This window comes from Anolis sagrei, chromosome 1, assembly GCF_037176765.1.
Source record: "Anolis sagrei isolate rAnoSag1 chromosome 1, rAnoSag1.mat, whole genome shotgun sequence".
Classification (NCBI taxonomy): Eukaryota; Metazoa; Chordata; class Lepidosauria; order Squamata; family Dactyloidae; genus Anolis; species Anolis sagrei.
Window position 1 is genome coordinate 326,654,029 of NC_090021.1, and position 19,538 is coordinate 326,673,566.

At 50.2% G+C, this 19,538-nt stretch overlaps 1 protein-coding gene across 2 annotated transcripts in view; it reads right to left on the minus strand.

Moving 5' to 3' along the window:
• KIF26A (kinesin family member 26A) overlaps window positions 1-19,023 on the minus strand; it is a 213,302-nt gene extending 194,279 nt beyond the window's left edge. The window contains exons 1-2 of one of the 2 annotated variants that reach the window (XM_067463017.1): window positions 18,612-19,023; window positions 1,263-1,532 (exon numbers count right to left, since the gene is read on the minus strand). In XM_067463017.1, coding sequence (XP_067319118.1) covers window positions 1,263-1,532; window positions 18,612-18,749 — 408 coding nt within the window. In that variant the 5' untranslated portion in view covers window positions 18,750-19,023. Of the gene's footprint in view, window positions 1-1,262; window positions 1,533-2,587; window positions 3,045-18,611 lie in introns of those variants that run through there. The other variant, XM_060755058.2, reaches the window with a different exon arrangement.
• Between the last annotated feature and the right edge of the window lie 515 nt (window positions 19,024-19,538).

A 19,538-nucleotide genomic window follows, 5' to 3' on the forward strand; every position in this document is an offset into this window, starting at 1 on the left:
AATGGGGCCAGACTTCCCACACAGAACCCCCATGACCAACAGAAAATACTGTGTTTTCTGGTGGTCTTTGGCAACCCCTCTGACATCCCCCTCATGACCCCCCCCCCAGGCCCTGACCCCCCAGGTTGAGAAATGCTGGTTTAAAGCAATGAAAGCAGTGCACTAACAGTGGGGAAATGTACAGTGGTGTCCAAAGCATGACCAGAACTAAATCACACAGTTCTAAGCAGTGTTTCCTAGCAATTCCAGCAATGGGGGCATCACAAAAGGGGTTCTTTGTTGTTGTTTTGTAGTTAGGCAAATTCACCCCTGGAAGTCTCAAAAGAAGGAGCAGCTTCCTATGCTGGGTAGGTCCCATCCCCTACTACTACATCTTGGGAAAGTTACTTTTTGGACTAGAGTTCCCAGAAAGAATGAGGGAAGATTTTGTTTTGATGTGTTTCAAGAGGCATAAGTGGGGCCTGCAGTTCCTTGAAGAAGGGGCTATAACTCCCAGAATCCTGACTTCCCAGCTGAGGAAGATCCTTTTCTGCACTACAATTAGTAAAGGTAAAGATTTCCCTTGACATTCAGTCTGATCGTGTCCGACTCTGGGGGTTGGTGTTCATCTCCATTTCTAGGCTGAAGAGCCGGTGTTGTCCATAGACACATCCAAGGTCATGTGGGCAGCATGACTGCATGGAACGCTGTTACCTTCCCGCAAAAGCAGTACCTATTGATCTACTCACATTTGCATGCTTTCAAACTGCTAGGTTGGCAAAAGCTGGGGCTAACAGCAGGAGTTCACCCCACTCCCCGGATTTGAACTGCCGACCCTTTGGTCAGCAAGTTCAGCAGCTCAGTGGTTTAACCTGCTGAGCCACCAGGGGGCCCAATTCCCAGACCCCAAGTTGCAGGAATGGAGAGCCTGAGTGGAACTGTGGAAAGTCCTATTTTGGACTAGGACACCAAAAATCCAGACTGCAGGGCTGGAAGGAATTGATTTGTGGACTAGAACTCGACTGAAGGGTCCTGGACTTGGTGGCTGTCGTTCAAAGCCCCTCAAGACCAGGCATGGGCCAACTTGGGCCCTCCAGGTGTTTTGGACTTAAGCGGCTGAGGGGGAGAAGAGGGGGCCTTGAGGCTGTTAGAAATGGTGAGAGTTTAAGTCCAAAACATCTGGAGGGCCCAAGTTGGCCCCTGCCTGCTCAAGACTGTCCTGTGTAAGTCATGCAAGCTGGGGATCTGGGGAGCTGCCCTACGTTCCAATGGAGCCCACTTACCGGCGGGGCCATGGAGTTGTGCCCGGCGGCCAGCTTCAGCGCTTGCCTCCGGAGCTCGGCCAGCTTGGCTTGGCAACTCCGGCACCATCCTCCTCCTCCTCCTCCGCCAGCTCTCTCCAAGTGTCCCGGCTCGGTCCCGGCGGCGGCTCCGGCTCCTTCAGGCGGTGGTCGGCTGGCGCAGCGCTCTTCCGGCGGGGGCTGGAGAAGCCTCTTCCGCGCAGGCAGCTCCAGGGAGGGCGGCGGGTCGCGACGGGGGCTGCCTTCCGCCACCTGAGAAAGAAGGGAGCAGAAGCAGAAGAGGAGAGAGTCAGGAGGTGGCAGAGGAGGCGGCCGTCCTTCGCGCAACACTCCGGACTCCCAGATGGTTGTGCAGAATGGCAACGTGTAAACCCAAGCTCGTGAGTCAAAGAGCCCTGAAAACTCGCTCTTGGGGTCTCCAGCTCGCGCGTCAAAACGCCCTACAAACTCAAGTCCAAGGCTCCCACCCCGTGTGTCAATGCGCCTTGAAAAGTTCACTCATTGGGGTTTCCAGCTTGTGCGTAAAGGTATCCTCCAAACTCCCTCCGGGCATGCCTGACTTGTGCGTCAAAGCGCCCTGAAAACTCTCTCTGAAGTCCTCAGCTCGCGCATAAAAAGCGCCCTGAAAACTCACAGCCCTTGTACGTCAAAGCTCCATGTAAACTCTCTCTGGAGTCCCCAGCTCGTGCATCAAAGTGCCCTGAAAGCTCACAACCCTTGTGCATAAACGCGCCATGTAAACTCGCTCTCGAGTCCCCAGCTCGTGCATCAAAGCGCCCTGAAAACCCACAGTCCTTGTGCGTCAAAGCACCCTGAAAACTCGCTCTGGAGTCCCCAGCTCGGGCGTCAAAGCACCCTGAAAACTCATAGTCCTTGTGCATATCAGAGCCCTGAGAACACTCTCTGGAGTCCTCAGCTCGTGCGTCAAAGCGCCCTGAAAACTCACAGCCCTCGTGCGTAAAAGTGCCCTGAGAACACTCTCTGGAGTCCTCACCTCTTGCATCAAAGCAACCTGAAAACTCTCTCTAAAGTCCCCAGCTCCTGCATAAAAGGCGCTCTGGAGTCCCCAGTTCGCGCGTCAAAGTGTCCTGAAAACTCTCTCTGGAGTGCCAAAGCGCCCTGAAAACTGGAGCCCTTGTGCGTCAACGCGCCCTCCCAAGGCTTTCCCGATGCGCCTGGCTAAAACGATTCCAGAGGAGGGAAAGCAAGGGGATTGCTGGTGCCGATGACTGGATGCTCCTTGCCAGGGTGGGCTGAGAGATCTGAAAAGAGGCCCACGAGCTCCGGACGCCCTTTCTGACACTTACCCCCGGCGGCATGTCAGGGGCTGGTCTTGGAGGGGCTCTCAGCCGCCCTGAGAGGAGGACAGCTCCCTCCCTGGCTCTCCGACCTCGGCTAGAAGCAGGAGGGGAGCAGCCCCGAGAGGCGCCCCGCGGCGAAGGAGAAGAAGATGGTGAAGGAGAGGAGGAGGAGGAGGAGGAAAGCGCCCCTCTCCCGCTTGGCCATCGCGCGTCCAAGCCCCAAGCCCTCCTCTCTTTCTCTCTCTTCTCCGGAGAAGTGCCTCTGCTTTGCCCAAAAGAGGAGGGAGTGGGCAGAAGACGGAGGCGGCCCGCCCCCCAAAGCAGAGGCTGCCAAGGCAAAAGGCGCTCCGTCTCCCGCTGCGCCCGCTACGTGATGTTTCCTCCCATGTTGTAAAAAAGCAGGAGGGGGAAGAAAAGTTGAGAGTTGCCGAGTTGGAAGGGGAGAAAAAGTGCTCGGCGGCGGAGCGGAGAGGGAGGAGGCGGTCGTCCAAGGGGAGGGGCTTGGGCCCTCTTTTCTCCTCCCCCCTCCTCCCCCCAAAACCAAGCACAAGAGGAGGGTGAGCACTTGAGAGGTTTGACAGTTTTCTAATGAAAGGAGATTCCATCTGAACATGACTGTGAGAGCTGTTCAGCAGTGGAACTCTCTGCTCCAGAGTGCAGTGGAGGCTCCTTCTTTGGAAGCTTTTAAACAGAGACTGGATGCCCATCTGTCTAGGGTGCTTTGAATGCTATTTCTGCTTCTTGGCAGGGGATTGGACTGGATGAGTCTCTTCCAACTCTATGATTCTATGATTCTACTAACACTTAACTCTCTGGTTCCATCCTGTAATATGCTGGGCTTCATAGGGCTCTTCCACACAGCCATATAATCCAGAATATCAAGGTAGAAAATCCCACAATATCTGCTTTGAACTGTGGTATCAGAGTCCACCCTGCCATATATCCCAGGTCAAAGCAGAAACTGTGGGATTTTATTCTGCTGCGTGGATGGGACCATAGTTTCATGATGTTTCTAGTATTCTGAATGTGTAGCTCATGGGATCACACTACAAAATTCCAAGTACAGTGCTTCACTGTACTATAATTCCCAGTATCCCATAGGCTAGAGGCATGGCAATTCAAGTGGCAGCAGATTGTTATAACCATGCTTATTCAGGTGTAGTTCTGCAACCCAACACGGAAAATTATCTTTCTCCAGGGTTGTTGTTAATTTTTGGGGGGCTGTATGGCCATGTTCCAGAAGCATTCTCTCCTGACATTTTGCCTGCATCTATGGCAGGCATCCTCAGAGGTTGTGAGGCCTTTCTCCAACTGTTCTTCCAAGGCCAGTGCTGCTTTAACAGAAGCCTTCCAATTAGACAATAGAGACAAGAAAAGGGGACTGGGCTGGGCACCCCAAAAAAGAACTTGTAAAAAGAAGTTTCTTTGTCCTAGGCTTCATTAACCAAGGTATGGCTTCAACAGCCTCAGTGTGGTGCAGTTGTTTGAGTGTTGGGATATGAGTCTGAAGAAAAGCATTCACATCCTTCCTCAGCCACAGAAACTCACTGGGTGATCTTACACAAGTCATACACTTGGAACCTCCGAAAATTCCATCTCAGGGTGCATGTACACTGTAGAATTACTGCACCACTTTAAGTACCATGGCTCAATACTATGGGATCCTGGGATTTTTGGTTTGGTGTGGTGCCAGCACACCTTGAAGTAAAGGACAAAAAAAAATCCCTTAGAAAATGACAACTCCCATGATTCAATGCATCAAGCCATGGCTGTTAAAGTGGTGTCAAACTGCATTGAATCTACAGTGTAGATGCAACCCTTGTTTCAGCTTAGGGTCCCCCAAAATTAAAAATTGAAACACACAATAACAAGCTAGAAGGTTAGGAAAAAGAGTCTGAAGAGCTTAAGAACCAACAACAAAAACCGTTCTGTACCTATGTCAACTATGATGCTCATGGAATACAAGGTCGAATGATACATAAATTGCAAGTTCTGTTTGACCCATCAGTGACCCAACCTCAAGGGAGAAGTATGTGTACACAGACACTCAGGTATATGTCTCATGATACTGTCAGTTAGCTACCTACAAACATGGAGTCTGTATGCATTGTGCACTTGCCATGTGGCTCTCCAGATTGCTGAATCCACAAATGCCATGTAAAATCAACCAGAGTTTGAAAATCTTGCATTTTGAGCCATACTGCTCACTTGGAGGTTTTGGGAATATTCCATGCTCAGTTCATGTAATTCAGCAAAGTAAAAGCAGACCACCAGCCATGTCTGTAGCCATGTCTGTAGCCCATCAAATGATTCATAGGTAAAGATAAATTTTCCCCTTGACACCAAGTCTAGTCATGTCTGACTCTGGAGTGTGGTGCTCATCTCCATTTATAAGTTGAAGAGCCAGTGTTGTCCATAGACGCCTCCAATGTCACGTGGCCGGCATACCTGCATGGAGCACTGTTACCGTCCCCCAGAAGCAGTATCTAGTGATCTACTCACATTTGCATGTTTTCAAACTGCTAGATGACAGAAGCTGGGGCTAACAGTGGGAGCTCACCTCACTCACCAGATTCAAACCACCGACCTTTCAATCAACAAGCAGCTCAGTGGTTTAACCCGCTACATCACCAGGGGCTCCCATTATTTTGTAATCCCAAACCCAGTAGCAAAACATGGAGAAGGGCTGATATTTTGTCACCTGGAATATGTGCCAGGATGTTGCATTCAGTTCAGTGGGGTTACAAGTAATTTTGAGCACCCTTAAAAGATGCTTTTGGCCCCTACTACGCAGCCAGATAATCCAGGTTATCAAGGGAGATAATCCACAATATCTGCTTTGAACTGGTTTATCTGAGCCCGCACTGCCATATATTCCACTTCAAAGCAGATAATGTGGGATTTTATTCAGTTGTGTGGAAGGGGCCTTAGTTTACACTGTAATATAATCCAGTTCAAAGCAGATGATGTGGATTGATATTATCTGTCTTCAAGTCATTTTTGGCTTATTGTGACCATGCTGGAATAGTGCTTTAGTCTAAATTCCAGTGAATGAGGTCAGTCTTCTGCAGAGGGCTGGACCCACAGTGGGAAAACTTTGGTCCTCCAGGTGTTTTAGACTCCAGCTCCCACAATTACTAATAGCCAGTAAGATGGCTTGGATTTCTAGGAGTTGAAGTCCAAAACACCTGGAGGGCCAAAGTTTGCCCATGCCTGAGCTGGACTGTTGTTTTAGTCTGAACTCTATTGGCTGCTTGCTTCTGATGCACAAGAGGAACTTGCTTGCTTAGATACTGCAAATGACCCAAAGCTAGATTTCACTCCAGTTTTTTGGATGAAAGAACTAAAGTGCCATCTCAGCCCTAGTATCCCACCCCTGTACTCCAATATTCAGCAAGAAAGCCATATGCAGACCCACCAGTAAGGGAAACCAAGGTGGTGAAAACAAGAAACCAGATCTTCTCGATAAGAGCCCCTGATCACTGGGAGCATCTTCCTTCATGAATTATACTCAACCTCTTCAGCTCAAGCCTCCAGCCAGGCTTTCTATGTTGATTCCTCTGAGGAATTTAACCGAATTTTAAGTCTCAAGACATGATTCAAATACTTGAGTGGGTGGGTGCGGTTCAGCTGAGCTTCCTGGGCTATAATTTATTCTTCTGTATTTTTGCTTAGAGAGAGCATGACTCTGAGAGAAGCAGCCAAGAAAGACTTCAAAACAAATAAATAAGATGAATGCAATCCGTCTGGCTTTGCTACAGTGAGTTACTTTGCTTGTTTGTTTATTTTGTATCCTACCTGTCTCCCAATTTGAGGAAAGGACACCCAGTTTCTTCCCAGAATGGGGAAGATATACATTGTCGCTCATTATAATTTCACAACAGAAATACAGCAATTGAAAGGTGCCTTAGCTAGCACTGTTACCTTTAGTGAAGTTGTGTTTCCCTTGATTGCAATTTGGATTCAAACACTTCCACGGGTAAAACAGCAGATTCAAGCTATTCCAGTGAAATCTGAGATAACACACCAAGGATAATAAACAGAACTCTATGACTTCTGAACATGCTCTACAACTAATCTATAACACTCCCTCCCATAACAGGAAACCAAGCACACATCACGAATGGCACTATCCCCAAGCAAACTGAGGGAATCCAGAAAGCAAATTCTGGTGGTTTTCCATGCCCTGAGACTAAATTAATATGTAAGCATAACCTGCTATAGAACCATCTCCAGTATTACACAGATCATCCGGTTCACAATTTTATATATGCAATGCAATTTTACTATACCATTGAATATAATGGGACTCGAGCATCCATGGATTTTGGTATCTACAGGGTCTTGGAACCAAATCCCAGTGGATACTAAGGGCCCTCTGTATTCCTCTGTGGCTTATATACTAGTGGCAGCTGACTACTCACTAGGGCTTGTGGAGTGAAGGAAAAGCAATGGGAGAACCAGAGGTGGAGGCATCGTCACTTAGTTTGTTGCCTAGACTCAAAGTCTAAATAAATTCTACACTTTCTGCTGGATGGGAAGTGCACCCAACATTCTCAGTGCCCATATGGAAAATGCCATGGGATTGGTACACATTAAAACAGTCCAATGTGTAGCTAGATAGACAATCTAGATGGGTTCTGTAGGATCTCTGCTATGTTGCAAGTTGGGAGGACCTACCATGCATAAACAAGCCAGTGGTTAAGACTATTCGGTCAACTATGTAGAAGTACACGTAGCTGCTATTTGAGCATTACTCTATGCAGAATGCAATGCATCTTGCCCTTGGCCTCAGACAGCCAATGGTTTATTCTAGTACATTATCTCAATGCACATGGGATGATACTGAACCTCAGTGAGATTGCTAAAGCACCACATAACTGCTCTCCATAATCCTTTGCAGGATGCAGCAGTTCTATTTTGGCTAGGCAGCAATTCCTCAGTACTCACAAGGAGTCCCTGAAAGCAGGGCTGGAATTTAGTATGGAACTTGTATCTATGTTGAGTAGACATATTCCTACAGGAAATAGAAATGAGTCTTATTGTAACATTTATATATAGGGAAATCAATAAAGTTAATTTATTTATTTATTTATTTATTTATTTATTTCTTGCATTTATTGACCGCCCCTCTCAGCCCGGGGGCGACTCGGGGCGGTGAACAACAACAAAGAAGACAGTGTACAGTGAGTCAGGACGATACAAACCAGACAGATACAACATAACATATACTTATACTAAAAATCCGCTTCGTCAAGTCCTGGGGTCATAGCCGAAATTCGTAGTCCTAGTTCATTCCAGTGTCAATTTAACTACACTCAATTGAAGGCCTGCTCGAAGAGCCATGTTTTTAGGCCCCTACGGAAGGCCATCAAGGAGGGCGCCTGTCTAACTTCAGCAGGGAGAGTGTTCCACAGCCGGGGGGCCACCACCGAGAAGGCCCGCTCCCTCGTCCCCGCCAGACGTGCCTGTGAGGCAGGCGGGACCGAGAGAAGGGCCTCCCCGGATGATCTCAAGGCCCTCGTGGGCTCGTAGGCCGAGATGCGGTCTGCAAGGTATTTTGGGCCGGAACCGTTTAGGGCTTTGTAGGATAACACCAGCACCTTAAATTGGGCCCGGTAGCAGATCGGCAGCCAGTGGAGCTGGGACAGCAGAGGCGTTGTATGCTCTCTGCGTCCAGCTCCCGTTAACAACATGGCTGCCGCGCGCTGGACTAGCTGAAGCTTCCGGGCCGTCTTCAAGGGCAGCCCCACGTAGAGAGCGTTGCAGTAGTCGAGGCGGGATGTGACCAAAGCGTGTACCACCGTGGCCAAGTCAGACTTCCCAAGATACGGGCGCAGCTGGCGCACGAGCCTAAGCTGTGCAAATGCTCCCCTGGTCACCGCTGAAACCTGAGGCTCCAGGCTCAGCGATGAGTCCAGGGTCACACCCAGGCTGCGAACCTGCGCCTTCAAGGGGAGTGCGACCCCGTCCAGCACAGGCTGTAACCCTATACCCTGTTCGGCCTTGCGACTGACCAGGAGTACCTCTGTCTTGTCTGGATTTAATTTCAGTTTGTTCGCCCTCATCCAGACCATTACAGCGGCCAGGCATCGGTTCAGGACTTCGACGGCCTCCTTAGTAGCAGGTGGGAAGGAGTGACAGAGTTGGACGTCATCTGCGTACAGGTGACACCGCACCCCGAAACTCCGGATGATCTCACCCAGCGGCTTCATGTAGATGTTAAACAGCAAGGGGGACAAGATGGAACCCTGAGGAACGCCACAGGTCAACGGCTGCGGCGTTGAACAGGAGTCCCCCAGTAACACCTTCTGAGTACGACCCTCCAGAAATGACCGGAGCCACTGCAGAGCAGTGCCCCCAAGACCCATCTCTGCAAGGCGCCCCAGAAGAATACCGTGGTCGACGGTATCGAAGGCCGCTGAGAGGTCCAGGAGCACCAACAGGGACACACTCCCCCTGTCTAGCTCCCGGCGCAGATCATCCACTAAGGCGACCAAGACCGTCTCGGTACCATGTCCCGGTCTGAAACCAGACTGTGCCAGATCCAGATAATCCGTGTCTCCCAAGAATACCTGGAGTTGTGAGGCCACCACGCTTTCCATGACTTTGCCCAAAAAGGGAAGATTGGAAACAGGCCGAAAGTTGTCCAATTTAGTGGGGTCAAGTGATGGTTTCTTCAACAGCGGCTTTATAACAGCCTGTTTTAGGCTCGCTGGAATCTTGCCTTCCCGAAGGGAGGCATTAACCACCACCGTTACCCACTCGGCCAATCCCCCTCTGGCCTCCTTAAGAAGCCAGGATGGGCAGGGGTCTAGGATGGACGTGGTGGGTCTCATTCCTCCAAGTATCTTGTCCACATCCTCGGGTTTCACAAACTGAAAAGAATCCAACAAAAACTGACAAGCAGGTGCTTGTGTCACATCCACGGAGACTGCATCTAATGTGGCGTCCAGCCCAGAACGGATCAATGCGACTTTGTCTGCAAAGAACCGAGCAAATGCTTCACAGCGCGCTGCCGAGTTGTCAGGGCTCCCACCCGTAGGGGGAGTTAAAAGACCTCTGACAACCCGGAACAACTCCGCCGGACGGTTTTTTGCAGACGCAATAGTGGCCGCAAAGAAAGTTTTCTTTGCGGCTTTTATTGCCGCGGCATATGCCCTCAAAAAGGACACAAACCGTGTTCGGTTTGACTCGCTTGGGTCCGATCGCCACACGCTCTCTAGAACCCTCTTCCTTCGCTTCATCGCTGCCAGCTCCTCAGTGAACCAAGGGGCTGGTTTAGCTCGGTTACTTGAGAGGGGACGTTCCGGAGCGATCTTGTCAATAGCCCTGGTCATCTCCCCATTCCAGAGAGCGACCAAGGCCTCGACATTATCACCTACCGCGGTGGCGGGAAACTCCCCAAGAGCCGTCAGGAATCCGTCCGGATCCATAAGCCTCCTGGGGCGGACCATCTTAATGGGTCCTCCACCCTTGCGGAGGTTAGGGGGCGCAGTAAGCCTAAATCTAATCAGGAAGTGGTCGGTCCATGGCAACGGAGAGATGGACAACTCCTCCACACCGCCACCCTGCTCCCATCCCTGGCAGAAAACCAAGTCCAATGTGTGTCCAGCACAGTGGGTGGGGCCAGTTATTTGTTGGGACAGCCCCATGGTTGCCATGGCAGACATGAAGTCCTGAGCCGCACCTATGAGGGTTGCCTCGGCATGGATGTTGAAGTCCCCCAGCACAAGGAGCCGTTGGGACTCCACCGCCAAGCTCGAGACCACCCCCGCTAGCTCAGGTAGGGAGACTGTAGTGCAGCGAGGTGGACGGTACACTAGCAGAATCCCTATTCTGTCCCGGTCACCCACCCTCAGGTGGACGCATTCAAAATTTGTGGTCTGCGGGATGGGGCTCCTGGTTAGATGGATGGAATCTCTATAGACTACTGCGACCCCGCCTCCCCGTCCTCCGGCTCTAGGTTGGTGTTGCACGGAGAAACCTGGAGGACAAAGCTGGGAGAGATTTACGCCCCCCGCTTCATCCAGCCAGGTCTCCGTGATGCACGCCAGATCCGCCCGCTCCTCCAGGATTAAGTCCTGAATCCAAGTTGTTTTTCCGTTGACAGACCTGGCGTTCAACAACACCACCTTCAAGCCAGAGGGCCCGCTCACCTGGTTACACCAAGTTACCTTAGGAGACCTATTTGGAATGGTTAATTTAGGAAAGCGGTCCGAATTAGGCCGAATTCGAGGTCTCCTTCTCCCGCATCTCCTCCTTCCCACCACGACCTCTATGGGGGCCCCTCGGCTAGTGGAACACCTCCCTCCCTCCATGCCGCAGTTATGAGCCATAAGAGTATTTTCTCCTATGCTTGTTGTTAAGCTTTTTAGTTCTTGCCAGCATCCCCCCTCCCCCTCCTCCCCCCTCCCCACCACACTCTCAATCCCAGGCTCCGGGCCACCTCCTCTTCCGCCCCCTCCCCCACACTAGAGCAACGTAAACAGTATCCAAAGGGGGGCAGGGGATAATGGATGCCAATGTGCACCCAACATTCTCAGTGCCCATATGGACAATGCCGTGGGATTGGTACACATCAAGAGAGTCTAGATAGACAATCTAGGTGGGTTCTGTAACATCTCTGCTATGTAACTACATATGCAAAGTTACAAAATGTAGATAGAGAATTATGATCCAGATCCTTTGTGCCAGCAATATTGCCTTAACAGAGATTTCAGACCAAAAGGGGGGTTCCTTCTCACTGCTTTCAAACTCAGATTTCCTTAGAAGGAATCTGGAGATTCCTGGGCCATTAGAGCACATATGCTGTGTAACACCATATGGGAGGTTGCCTTGAAATAATGCGTATGTGGCTCAGCACTCTTCCTTTCCGCGTGCGCCTCTCCATTGTCACGCAGGCTCTGTGAGATCTGTCTGATTCCCTCATCCCCCTTAGCAATGCATCAATGGATGGAGATGATTTCTACAGAGCAACTCTGACCTGGCAGCTGGAGAAATTAGCATAGGGAACTAATTGCCTAGTCAGCTGCTATTTCCTATTGAATACAATTACGGTGTTGTTTTTAAAGTCCACCCTAGGGGAGTGGGAAGGGAGCGTGATGAAAAGGGCTGCCAGATTTCCTGAAAGTAGGGAGCCAGGCTTTCAAGCTGTATATAGGAGGGAGGTCTTGCCATATTCAGGGCGACATTTGGCACATGACGCTGAATCCACAGCCACCCAGCAGGTTTGACTAGACTATCCCCCATGTGGCACTTGAGTTGCTACTCTCATTATCCTCCTCCAAGCTGGATGATGAGATTTGTAGTTGTATCGCCTGCTGTTAGGAATTGTCAGAGTTGAAGTCCAAAACACCTGGCAGGCCAACATTTGCCTATGCCTGTTTTAGACTATTGTAAAGGAGGTATCAAGTACTTCCTTGGATCACGGGTTCTTTCCGTCTGCACCATACCCAATGAATATGCCAAGTTTAGAATCATAGAATCATGGAGTTGGAAAAGACCACAAGGGCCATCCAGTACAACCCTCTGCCATGTAGAAACACACAATCAGACACTCCCAACAGATGGCCATCCAGCCTTTGCTTTCAAAACCCCAGAAAAGGAGATTCCATTGGGTGCCCAAGCAAGGTATTCCACTGTCTTATCGTCAATACGTTCTTCCTAATGTTTAGGTGGAATCTCTTTTCCTGCAGTTTGAATCCATTGTCTCTGGGCCCTTCCACACAGTCCTATATCCCAGAATATTAAGGCAGAAAATCCCACAATATCTGCTTTGAACTGGGTTATCTGAGTCCACACTCAGATAATGTGGGATTTTCTGCCTTGATATTCTGGGATATAGGACTGTGTGGAAGGGCCCCTAGTCTCTAGCACAGCAGAAGACATACATGCTCTAAATACTTCAAAAGCTATCAGATCATCTGTGATCTTTTAAGCTAAGTGGAGTTGACCCTGGTTAGTACTTGAATGGGAGACTTTCAGTGAACATAGGTGCAATAGGTTGTATTTCAGAGAGAAGAACTGGCAAAACCAGAGCATTCCTTTGCTTAGGAAAACCCTTTGAAAAAATCATGGCATCACTTCAGCTTCAAGGTACCTACATAGAGAGAGAGATGAATCTCTACAAGATACAGCTGTATCTTGGCCCTATTCGGCCAGGAGGAAAGTTTCCTTCATGCCATCACTTTCCCAGGAGGCACCAGCCTTCCAGACCTCCACCATTTCTGATCAGGTCTCTCCCAAAAAGTGAAAGATGATCTCCCAATGTCATCTTTGCAGCCTGCTCATTGTCAAGACCAGACATGAGCAAACTTTGATGCTCCAAGTGTTTTGGACTTCAACTACCACAATTCCTAACAGCCTGTAGTTACAAAGTTTCCATCTGCAGTATACAGTATATCCTCAGCTACATCTCTCATGACTTGATCTTGAAGGCATTGGAGAAAACCCTTGCTGGAGTGAATTGCCTATATATCATGACACAGTTTTCTTTTTTAGACCCATTTCAGGAGGGATTTGGTGCCTCCAGAATAACACACACCTCTCGGGGTTGCTGTGAGTTTTCCAGGCTGTATGGCCATGTTCCAGAAGCATTCTCTTCTGATGTTTTGCCCACATCTATGGCAGGCATCCTCAGAGATTGCAAGATCTATTGGAAACTAGATAAGTGAGGTTTATATATCTGTGGAATGTCCAGGGTGGGTGAAAGAAGTCTTGTCTATTTGAGGTAAATGTAAACCCCACTTGTCTAGTTTCCAAAAGACCTCACAACCTCTGGGGATGCCTGTTGGGTTTCATCTCTAGACTGCACAAGTCTCCAGTCCTCAATGAGTAGTTAGACTTAGATATAGGATTAGAATGAGGATTTCCTTTCCCCCACATTCCTATGCATGCTTTTCCCAGAAGGGGCTTTGTCATGACTCTTCTTGCATCCCATTATCTCCTCCCCCTTTGAAGATGTAGCAATGGAATCACTGTGAAGGATGATGTAACTTCCTCTTTAAAGGTATTTTATTGCCCTAAGTTTTGGTCATGGGGTGATTTTCCATTGTCCTCTCTCTGCCTTTGTCTTCCTCCCAGTGAGGATGCATTTTGCCTTTCTCCAGGCAAAATGTAGCTGCATGCATATTTTGACTTTTTATCCCTTTACCTTCCTTAGAAGACGAGCTTAGTAATCTAGTTAGCTCCAATACCCTTTTCTATCTAGAATGCATTTCTTTTCTTGAATAAATATTTTGATCCTAAAGTTCTGTCTCTACAATCCTGTACCATCCTGCTGATTGGAAGCTAATCCTGACTCACCACGTGTAAGTTTGTGCTGGTTATGAAGTTTCCTTCTAGCATTCTGCTATATTTGTGGAGGAATCACTCCAAGTGAGGGTTATTTTTGAGTCTAACAGCTCTGATTTCCAACAATGCCATAGATATGGGCAAAGCTTCAGGAGGGAATGCTTCTGGAACATGACCATACAGCCCGGAAAACTCACAGCAACACAGTGATTCAGGCCATGAAAGTTTTTGACAACACAAGCACACCCACGCCTCTCTTTTTACAATTCTTAAAGGAGAAGGAGGGCATCTTGGAGAACTCTGTTGGAATTTGCAGCTATTGTGGCAATTTCACATTGAGAAAGTGAAATGTATTTATTTATTTATTCACTACATTTATAGCCCATCTTTCTCAACCATACAGCGACTCAAGGTGAGTTACAGATTGGCACAATTCAATGCCATGCATTCATAAAAGTGTGATTAAAAACAGTAACATAACAATATAAAAACATATATAAAAACCATTAAAACATGTAGTTACCAATGCCATCTTGTTAAAATCATTTTCCAGTAACATCATCTGGCCATTCCATGTTCATCATTCATAGTTTCATGTTATCTATTCCGCTGCATTCTCAAAAGCTTTCTCAAAGAGCCAGATTTTTACCTTTTTTTGGAAAGTCAGGAGAGAGGGGGATGATCTAATATCCCTAGGGAAGGAGTTTCATAGCCATCATAGGGGGCCACCACTGAGAAGGCCCTGTCGCTCGTCCCCGCCCCAAACTAAGGCAGGATTGAGATCAGGGCCTCCCTAAACAATCTTGAGCTCCTAGATTAGTGGTTCTCAACCTGGGGTTCCCAGATGTTTTTGGCCTTCAACTCCCAAAAATTCTAACAGCTGGTAAACTGACTGGGATTTCTTAGAGTTGTAAGCCAAAAACATCTGGAGACCCCAGGTTGAGAACCACTATCCTAGATGGTTCATAGGGAGAGATACGTTGGGACAGGTTTGTGTTTGTGTGAAGGGGAGATAACAAGGGGGGCGCCCATCCTTAAAGTGGCACAAGCGAGGCGTTACGCCCGTCATCATTGGTCAAGAGTCTGGGAGTCCTTTTGGACCCTCTGCTGACAATGGAGGCCCAGGTCTCCGCCGTGAGCAAAACCGCCTTCTTTCACCTGCGGCAGGCTAGACGGCTGGCCCCCTACCTGTCCAGGGACGACCTAGCTACGGTGATCCAGGCCACGGTCATCTCAAGACTGGACTACTGTAATGCCCTCTACATTGGCCTCCCTCTGTCGGTGATTCGGAAGCTCAAGTTGGTACAAAACGCAGCTGCTCGGCTTCTTGCGGGAATTCCGATGAGATGCCACGTAACACCAATCTTACTACAGCTGCATTGGTTGCCAATTGAGCACCGGATCACTTTCAAAGTGATGGTACTCACCTTTAAGGCCTTGCATGGTCTGGGGCTGATGTACCTGAGGGACCGCCTCACCCCCTACCAACCCCAGAGATCCCTCCGTTCTGAGGACCAAGATCTATTGGAGGTCCCCAGTGTCAAGACCTTGCGTCTAGCGGCAACCAGACGCAGAGCCTTCACAGCAGTGGCGCCATCAGTCTGGAATGCTCTGCCACCTGAGGTTCGTGCCCTGCGGGACTTACCAGCTTTCCGCAGGGCATGTAAGACATACCTGTTCCAACAGGCTTTTAATGTTTGATACTGTTGTTTTTAAATTGTTTTAAATTGCTTTTAAATTTTGTTAGATTTTAGCCATTCTTGTAAGCCGCTCCGAGCCCCAGGGGAGTGGCGGCATATAAATAATAAATAAATAAATAAATAAAAAGTAAAAGGGAAGGAAGGCAGGAGGGGGAGAAAGAGAAAGAAACAGTAAGGGAGGACGGGAGAAAAACTGAGAGTTGGAAAAGGTGGGAAGGAGGATGACAGAGGCAGCGAGAGGGGAAGAGAGAGAAGGAGAAAGGAAGAGAGGGAGGGAGGGAGGGAGAAGAAACCCATGCTGCGGGTCAGCGCTCTCTGGTCTCTTTTACTCGATCGCCATCTTCCGGCGGCTGGTGGTATTGCAACTCGCTTCTCAAGAAGACAATTCAGGCATCCGTCATAGCAAAGGTGTGCTAATTTTCCAGCCAATTTGTTGTGTAGCCTTTCCTGGTGGGGCGGCCCCATCCCCAGCCTCAGCCAAGGCGCCCCCAGGGCTCCTGCTTAGAGCAATTCCTCGCCCCACTACCAGCGATCCACCTGCCTAACTTTTTGCTAACGTTTCCTGTGGGTGTGTTGAATATCTTGGATAGGAGACCCCCAACAGGACTGGCTCTATTTCCACCTCTGAGTATTCCTTGCCTAAGAACAACCCTACGACGAAACCCCTGGGGTCGCTCTAAGTCGACAGGGGACTTGAAAGCACACGTGGGTTGATTCCTGTCCTCTTCCCCCTTCCCTTATTGTTCTTTCCTCTCCCACACGCGTTCTGCTAGACACTCCCACGAGGCTTCAAACCTCCCCAACAAACCCAGCCAAGCGCAAGGGTGAGGCGCCTCCTATATTCGCCCCATCAGTTCCCATCGCTTCCTTCGGTCTGCTTGAGTGGAGGGAGACGCCCACTCGTGCCCTATCTTTCTGCAGTTGCAGCGGGAAGCAGCGAGGCTGAGTTTCGCTCGGGTGGAAGTGAAGCCGGTCAAGGCAACAGGAAAGCCGGTTAGGCGGAGATGAGACGAAGAGGGCGTCCCGGCTGCGTGGGGGAGGGAGCGCCCCACACCTAGATGCCTCCCTTCCACGAGCGCACTCCTCGCACAGAGAAACACGCACATTACAATCCCTTTCCTCCCGACCACTCCCGACTCTGTCAAACCCTCTCGCTTTCGCTCCACTTCCTCCGAGACTTGGCCCACGCGTGTCTCCGAAAACCACGTGGAAGAGGCCAACTAGAGCTCCCTTTGCCCACTCCCCTCCTCCTTGTGGTTCCCTCTTCTTTCCACCCGCCTTTCACCAATTCCACCCCTCTCTTCCAGCCAAAGAAAACCACACGAACCTCGACCCGCGTGTCCACCCCGCGCCTCCTTCCACAGCTTAGTTTGGGTCCAATTTACGGGAGCAGCGGGAGGGGAGGCGTTAAGAGTTTCTGGGAATTGGCAACATTCACACTTGCCTAAGGCAGACAAGAGTTCTTTCTCCCAACCTGGACATTCCCCAGATATGTAAACCCCGCTTATCTAGTTTCCAACAGATCTCACAACCACTGAGGATGCCTGCCATAGATGTAGGCGAAACGTCAGGAGAGAATGCTTCTAGAACATGGCCACACAGCCCGGAAAACTCACAGTAAACCAGGGCAGTTATTGTTTGAAACAGTGATTTGATTATTTATTCATATTTATAATGATGATGATGATGTATCAATATGATGATGCATAATAATTCAAATGATATCTTAAGTTATGATTTATAATAATATATGTTTTTAATTCTTATTGTAAAGACAAGGCGTGAAAGCCTGTCATGCCCAGATACTGACCCTCGAGACGCTGGTGCCTCTGACCATGTGCAGAGTGCTGTGCTTCCTTTTCACACGCAGAGACTGTATCACGCCTCAAAGGAAGGGGGGGTCTCACCTCTCATCAGTTTCTGGAGATGAGAGGCCCGACCCCACGCAGTCCCCACGGAGAAGAGCAAACTTTCCAAAGGGAAGGAAACCCAAAATCAGCGGGAGGAATGAATAGTAAAGTCGGTGGAGGGTGGAGTAAACCACCTACCCTTCAGCGTGGCTCTCCTTCCCTTTCCTTTCCCTCAACCCATGCGAGGTGTGGAAAGACCACTCTGCAGATGTGCGTGAGAAGGAGGCCCGGCACTTCCCCTCATCTAACAAGACAGGGTTCTGTGTTGAGGAGGGGTAGGAAGCAACTTGAATGCTCCAACAGACCTCACTACCTCTGAGGATGCTTGCCATAGATGCAGGCGAAACGTCAGGAGAGAATGCCTCTAGACCAAGGCCATACAGCCCGAAAAAACCTACAACAACCCAACTCGAATGTCTCCATCAAATCCCACTCGGGGACTCAGGCATCCCCCACACACAGCTGTAGAACATCCACATTGAACCGGATTATATAGCAGTGTGGACTCCGATAATCCGGCTCAAAGCAGATAACCAGTTCAAAGTAGATGATCTGCCTTGATATTCTGTGTTATACAGCTGTGTGGAAAGAACTCAGAGAAAGGAAACCCGAATCCTACACACACCCACTATATGTTGTGGAAGGCTTTCATGGCCGGAATCACTAGGTTGCTGTGAGTTTTCCAGGCTGTATGGCCATGTTCCAGACCGTTGGGAACATGGCTACACAGTCCGGAAAACTCACAGCAACCCAGTGCGTAAAAGTGATCTGGTGGAGAGAGTGGCTCTTGAGTGTCTCCATCTCACTCCACATCTTGGGTGTCTTGGAAGAAAGGGGACGTTGGGGGGAGCTGTCCGCGGTGCTGAAGTTGCCCACATCCTGGGCGCCTTTGAAGAAGGGGACGGGGGGATCTGTCCGTGGTGCTGAAGTTGCCTCTATCCTGGACGCCTTGGAAGACGGGGAAGACAGGGGTCGGGGGATCTGTCCGTGGTGCTGAAGCCTCCTTTAGGGACCTACCTCCGCCTCTTTTCCCCTTCTTTCTTTCTCCCACGGCGACGCGGGAGAAAGAAACTCCAGCCCTTCCCACCGCGGCCCCAACTTTCTTTCCCCGAGCCCAGCTCTCACCTTGCTTTTCCTCCGGAGCAAGTGGCTGGTGAAGCCGAAGATGATCTCGGAGTCCAAGCACAGCGCCCCGATCTCCAGCAGAGTCGGGTTTTTCCTCGTGGCGTTGGCAGAAGGTTCTGGGGACTTGGGGAAAGCCATCCTGTTTGCTCCCCCTTTGACAGGACAATGTTTTGTAGAGTGTGGGGAGCGAGTGGAGCGAGTATCCAAGGAAGGAAGGGTCTGCTTTTAGTCCTCCATGGCGCTTTGGCCCCAGGTGCCCAAGGCGCTCCTCCGTGGCATCTGGGGCCACCTTTTCCACGGGGAGGGGCGGCAGTGCCTCCTTTCAGCGCCCCCTCCTTGCAGCGCCCCCTTGGCCATCAGAGAAGGGGAGACTTGCCAAGGTCCGGCTCATCCGCGGTGCCAGGATGAGAAAGAGCAGAGAGAGAGAAGAAGAGGAGCTGGGAGATCTTTTTCACAGACTCAGGAGAGAGTTGCTTGCTGGAGGGAACAAAGAAAGTGGCCCCCAAATCTGCTCAGCTCCTGGATCCCGAGAAGGACGAGCAGGATGGCTTCTTCTGGAGGGACGTCGCTCTCTTGCGCCTCCATCCTCTCTCCCTCCATCCGCGTTTCCTCCATCCGCGCTGCTTCCCACTACGAGCGCTCCTTCTCTTCTCTCTTCCCTTCCCTTCCCCTCCCTCCCTCCTTCCCCGATCAGCACAGGGAAGCCATGCCCAGGCAAAGTTGCCCCAGCCGGCGTCTGCGGCTCCTTGCGCTGCTGCCTCTTCGCCAGGCGGTCAGGAAGAGGGAAGGAGGGAAGGAGGGAGGGAGGGGAAAGGCAAGGCAAGGCGGGAGGGAGGGAGGACCAGTCCCTGCCCAGAGCCCGCCCGGCTCTCCTCGCGCGCGGAGAGGCAGAGAGAGGCTCCCTCGCTCGCTCTGCTTCCAGCGCCT